The sequence below is a fragment of the Rutidosis leptorrhynchoides genome, chromosome 5, assembly GCF_046630445.1.
Source record: "Rutidosis leptorrhynchoides isolate AG116_Rl617_1_P2 chromosome 5, CSIRO_AGI_Rlap_v1, whole genome shotgun sequence".
Lineage (NCBI taxonomy): Eukaryota > Viridiplantae > Streptophyta > Magnoliopsida > Asterales > Asteraceae > Rutidosis > Rutidosis leptorrhynchoides.
In genome coordinates this window covers 450,140,375-450,146,265 of record NC_092337.1, presented here as the reverse complement: position 1 = coordinate 450,146,265, position 5,891 = coordinate 450,140,375, and the positions used below count along the sequence as shown (strand labels likewise).

General features: G+C 35.8%; 1 protein-coding gene across 1 annotated transcript; it reads left to right on the top strand.

The window, feature by feature from the left end:
* Positions 1–4,567: 4,567 nt before the first annotated feature.
* On the top strand, positions 4,568–5,154 carry LOC139850153 (uncharacterized). Its single transcript, XM_071839742.1, has 2 exons — positions 4,568–4,961; positions 5,105–5,154. Exons 1-2 carry the CDS (start codon positions 4,568–4,570, stop codon positions 5,152–5,154), a joined length of 444 nt encoding a protein of 147 aa, XP_071695843.1.
* The last annotated feature ends 737 nt before the right edge of the window (positions 5,155–5,891 follow it).

The following is a 5,891-nucleotide window of genomic DNA, read 5'->3' as shown; positions in this document are numbered from 1 at the left end:
AGTGATTAATTGTTGGCTCGATTCTTCCATAACATTAACGCGTTCATATCGTCGGGTGAAATTTGTTGATTAGGTACGTTAACTTTTCACGGAACCCTACCAATAGAATTAGGTGTACTCAGAACGGATGAACTTGATTAAACGTCGACCAATTCCATTGACTAGAAAAATAAATTATTTGGGTTGTATGGAGCGTTTTGATTATTTCGGTTGAATGGAGCGTTTTTATTATTTTGGTGACATTTTCAAAATATGTATATTTGTATATAGATTGTAATGAGAAAGATGAAGTTGTAGTTGTGTATGGTGAATTGTATATATAGGCTGTATTTGTATATAATTATAATAAATAATTAAATTAAATGAGATATTAAATGTTAGAAAGTAGCCGTTGCATTCAAATAAATGAGAAAAAGTCTTCCAAAATTAAATAAACCAACGTCGATAACCTGACACTGGCTCACTTAATCCGGTTAACGATGCCGGCGTGGTGTCGTTGCACGATCCGTCCCCGCCGTCTGTGAAAGCGCTGGAGAAGCCACACGACACCCTGAGCTATTAGTAATTTTATAAAGTCTTTACTTCTAAATGCACCATTTTAAAATTACACTTGCACCCTATACTTCTCATCGTGGACAAATGTGGACCTTCTTTTCAATCTCTATACACTCCGCATATAACGAACTAGCTACTTTTTACATTGTGTCATTCAATGATTCAATCTATAGTACGTGTAACATTTTACATTCTCAAACGGCGTAGCAATTCAGCACCCAAGATCATGAATTATACACGTATATCTAATACACACACACACATACACTAGACTCGGGAAATACAAGGATAACGTACATACATAAACAAACAACACATGGAACATTGATTTATATGTTAATGATATCGTTACAAATTTCATCCATAAATCAATAAATCAATGGCTTAGGACACGTATCGACTAATTTGGCCAAAAATTAACGAGAACACGGATATATGTCATTTTACGTCAACTTTCTTTCCAAACTGTTTCGTTAATATAGCTAGCTAGTACTAACAACTTTACTTATAGATATAACTAATATTAATATATTATTATTGCAGGGAATGTCAGTTCAGAAATCGTCGAAAATCAAGTATTTATCATCAATTAATTAGTAATTGTTATTTTTATTATTATCGGATAAACAACATACAAAAGGTCATGCATTACGTATCTAAAAGACTAACTAAAGTATTCTCTTATCGCGCGAAGTATCGAACTCTAGGCATGCTATGCTAAAAAGATGGTTTTCTTCTAATGTATTGATTTCACTATAAATATAAAATAATTTGTTCATAAACTATATTGACAAAATGGACAGGGTTTGGTCGGATTCACTCACCAACATGATTTTCCCTTTGTTTTTCCTTATTTGTATTTTCTTTTATATCCACACAAACAAGTTTTTATGCCTAATGTTTAATGTATAATATATTACCCGGTATAATTTATCATTTAAATAATCTATTTCTATATTTCCAATTTCTATTATTTTTATATGATATGATATATGATATGATGATATAGTTGTTATAATCAATCAAACCAATTTTAAGTTAAATCAGTTAAGTTTATTTATTTTAAGCTCTTAATTATGCATTTACCTATTAAGGTTTTCTAAACATAACCCGACACATTTACTAACAAAAATTTCGGGGAGTCCACAATTGATTCGTATTTTATCAATAAGTCTAAAATCATTTTATTAAAATGAAGTTTTAGGAAATGTAACTATATGAAATAATATCAACATGTAATTTTTAGTCTTTAACATGTGACAAAAAGACATAATTCCTTTTTGATTATTTCCTTACATCATTAAATTATAATGATGCTCTGATTCTTATATCATGAGCTAACTTTGAAAACTAATGTGGTTTTCAGCGTAATGAAAATTATGGTTTAATTACTAAGCACCTTCCTGTTGCTGAATATATTATAGCCATCTTCTATTATCTTTTGATCTTTGAATGGCTATATCTTGATAACTAGATAATGTGACATGGTGTAACACCGTATCAATTCTAAGATCAAAATTCAGTGAGACTCTTATAAAAAATGAATGGTACTTTGTAAAATTTGTTTTTAAAGAATAATTGTTACTTATATAAAATGACTGTGTATTTCGAAATAAGATGAAGAATGTGAAGGCGAAATTGAAGGAATGGAGCTTAACTAAGTTTGGGAGAATCGATGTTGAAATCAATGACTTGAAGGAGCAGGCGGCAAGTATGGAGATGAAGGCAGAACAAGGTTTGCTTAATGACTTGGATCGAGAACAGTGGTTAATGATCAGAAAATTGTGGCTTGAAAAGGAAAAATGCAAGTCGAACATGCTTAGACAAAAGGCACGGATCCGGTGGATTATTGATGGCGACGAAAATTCTAATATTTTCACTCGGTTTTGAAACGAAATCGCAACAAAAGCAACATTAGAGGTTTAAATGTTAATGGGGTGTGGTGTGAGGACCCAATGAAAATTAAAGAGGCAGCTCATCAGCATTTCAAAGCTTTGTCCTCCAATCAAAATCCAAATCGGCTAAGTTTTTTCGGACTTGATTATCAAAAAATTTCTGAATCAGATGCTGATGGATTAGAAGCTCCGTTTAATGAAGCCGAGATATGGGAAGCAATATACGACTGTGAGAGTACCAAAGCGCCTGGTCCGGACGGTTTCAATTTGGGTTTCTACAAAAAGTTTTGGTATATCATTAAGGACGACCTCATCAATGCCGTCGATTGGTTCTGGTCAAAGGGTGAATTTTCGAAAGGTTGTAATGCGTCATTCGTGACCTTAATTCCGAAAAGGTCTGATCCGTTGGGGCTTAGCGATTATAGGCCAATTAGTCTTATTGAAAGTTACTATAAAATAGTGGCCAAAATCCTTGCAAATCGTCTTAGGAAAGTTATTCCTTCAATCATTGGTGTTGAACAAAGTGCGTTCTTGAGCGGTAGATATATACTTGATGGTGTGCTTATTGCAAATGAAATTGTGGAATATCTCAAGTATAAGCGACAACATGGTTTGATCTTCAAGGTTGACTTCGAAAAGGCGTTTGATAGCATTAGGTGGGAATATTTGATGGAAGTTATGCAATGCATGGGATTTGGTGTTAAATGGAGGAAATGGATGCTCGCGTGTCTTAAGTCGGCTAGTATCTCAATCTTGATAAATGGCTCCCCCACGAGCGAATTTCATCTTGAAAGAGGTGTTAGGCAAGGCGATCCGTTATCACCTTTTTTGTTCATTATTGCGGCGGAAGGATTAAACTTGCTAACGAAGGTGGCGGTAGAAGAAAGAGATATGTTCAGAGGAATTAATGTTGATAATAATAATGTGTGTATCTCAAATCTTCAATATGCGGACGATACCATTTTTTTCGGCGATTGGAGCACGGGTAATGTGAGGAGTCTTATGAATATCCTCAAATGTTTCGAGATCGCTTCGGGTCTAAAAGTTAATTATCATAAAAGTCAGTTATTCGGTGTTGGTATTAATAATGAAGAAGTGGAGCTGATGGCATCAAATTTTGGATGCAAAACCGGGTCCTTGCCTTTCATTTATTTAGGACTACCCGTGAGTGCAAATGTTAAGAAGTCAAAGTCTTGGAACCCCGTATTCGATAAATTCGATAAAAGACTTTCGGAATGGAGAGCGAGATCGATGTCTTACGGTGGTCGGTTAACACTTGTGAAATCGGCTCTAAATAGTCTACCTCTGTACTATTTCTCACTTTTTCGTGCTCCACCATGTGTGATTAAAAAACTAGAGTGTGTGAGGCGTTCGCTCTTTTGGGGCGGGTCGGGTTCAAAGTCTAAAATCGCTTGGGTTAGATGGGAAAACCTCCTTCTTCCTCACGAAGATGGAGGACTAAACATTAAATCTCTTAAAAGCAAAAACATGGCATTACTTGGAAAGTGGTGGTGGAGGTTTAAAACCGAAACCAACGCTTTGTGGGTACTTGTCATCAAAAGTATTTATGGGTCGTGTGGTGGACTAACGATGGATGGAGACTCGTCTCTAGGCCCGTCGTCTAGTCCATGGTCTAATATTATTTTTGCAGGAAATTCGATGAACACCTTGAACATCCCTTTCAACAAATCATTCAAAAAGGTGGTTGGTGATGGCGAGAATACAGGGTTTTGGAACGAGACCTGGATGGGCGACATGTCACTTTGAGAAAGGTTTGCAAGACTGTATAGGACTGAGGAAGTAAAGAATGCAACCGTAAAGGAAAGGATAGTCTGAAATGGCACTCATAACGTGGGATCGTGGAGGTGGATGAGAGAACCAAGAGGGCGTACAAGAGGGGAGCTGGATGAGCTAAATTCGTGCATCAACCTGCTGCAAATCGACAGAAATTCAGAAGATAAGTGGCAGTGGCTGTTGGATAACAAAGGTATTTTAATGGTTAAAAAACTCACTTCGTTGCTTGACTCGAAATTACTTGAAAGTTTTAAAACAGGCCACTGTACTTTGCGAAACTCACTTGTACCAAAATAAAAGTTGAATTATTCGTGTGGCGAGCCATGAAACAAAGATTACCTGTGAGAACTGAACTCGACAAAAGGGGAGTGGATTTACATAGTGTGAGATGTCCAATGTGCGATGAAGATTTAGAAACGGCGGAACATACTCTAATAAATTGCAAATTCGCGAAGGACGTTTGGAACCGCGTATACAAGTGGTGGAACATTAACTCTGTCTCAGCTCACACACTTTCTAATGCTTTCAAAGAAAACTGCATATTGGGGACTTCGAAAAGTGGGAAATACATTTGGCAGGCATTAAAATGGACGTGTGGTTACTTGCTGTGGAAAAACCGAAACTCTCGAGAGTTTAAAGGTGATAGTTGGACCGTTCCCCTGGCGGTGAATGAAATTCAAATCATGTCTTTCGATTGGATTGCGAGAAGGATAAAAGGTATCAAATTGGAATGGCATACTTGGATTTCCAACCCATATTGCTACCTGCATAGTTAATGGTTGGATATATATTTTAGCTGCTGCCTCTGCAGCCTCATTATTTATTTCTGTATGTATATATTCATGTAATGCTATTCGTAGGTGACTGGATGAAATTGTGGTTCTATAATGGGCTCATCATGCATTTGTAAATGATGGGGCCTTTTATTTCAATCAATGAAAATTCCTTGCGTTTCAAAAAAAAAAAAAAATATAAAATCATTAGTTTCAAAAATATATAGGCCCTTATATATAAATTTAGAAACCAAGACTTTTTTCAAAACAAAACGACTTCATAATAATATTTGGTTAAAATTTAAACTGAATTTTAAACACATTATTCGTTCCCTCAAAGGAACTCAAAGTTCCTAAAATTCCGCTTTATTTTGATATTTACAAAATATTTCTCCCAACCAAAAAAAAACTTCAACTAATGTACTAATTTTTTTTGTTACAAGGACATTCACGTAATTTTCTTTTGAACAACGGTTAGGAGTCACTGACGGGGTTCAAAAACGATATCGGTACTCACTCTCCCGATCATTTCATTGATCGAACTATTACACTCCTACCGCTCTTCAGGAGAACACCCCCACGATGAATCCATACGGGCATCGCGTGTAGTAAAATCACCTCGGATGAGGTTCGAACGCAAGACATCCGCAACCAGGGGCGTTTTATTTGGAGGCAAGGGGGTGCCCGCCCCCAGTGAATTTGCATTTTTCAGTGTTAAAACTTTGAATTTTTCGACTTTGCCCCGGTGAGTATTTTTTTGAATTTTTTTTTTAAATAGTAATTTTATTAAAGGCTCTTGCAAAAATAGAAATTTTATCAAAATCATATCGAAAATGGTAAAACCGAAGTTCCAAAGTTCGGTTTTGCCAAATCC

Bases quoted from the DNA above. Each gene is read 5' to 3' on its own strand.
- LOC139850153 (XM_071839742.1), top strand. From the start codon at position 4,568: ATGAAACAAAGATTACCTGTGAGAACTGAACTCGACAAAAGGGGAGTG. The intron at 4,962-5,104 runs GTATCAAATTGG...TGCTATTCGTAG, and splicing joins GATTGCGAGAAGGATAAAAG to GTGACTGGATGAAATTGTGG.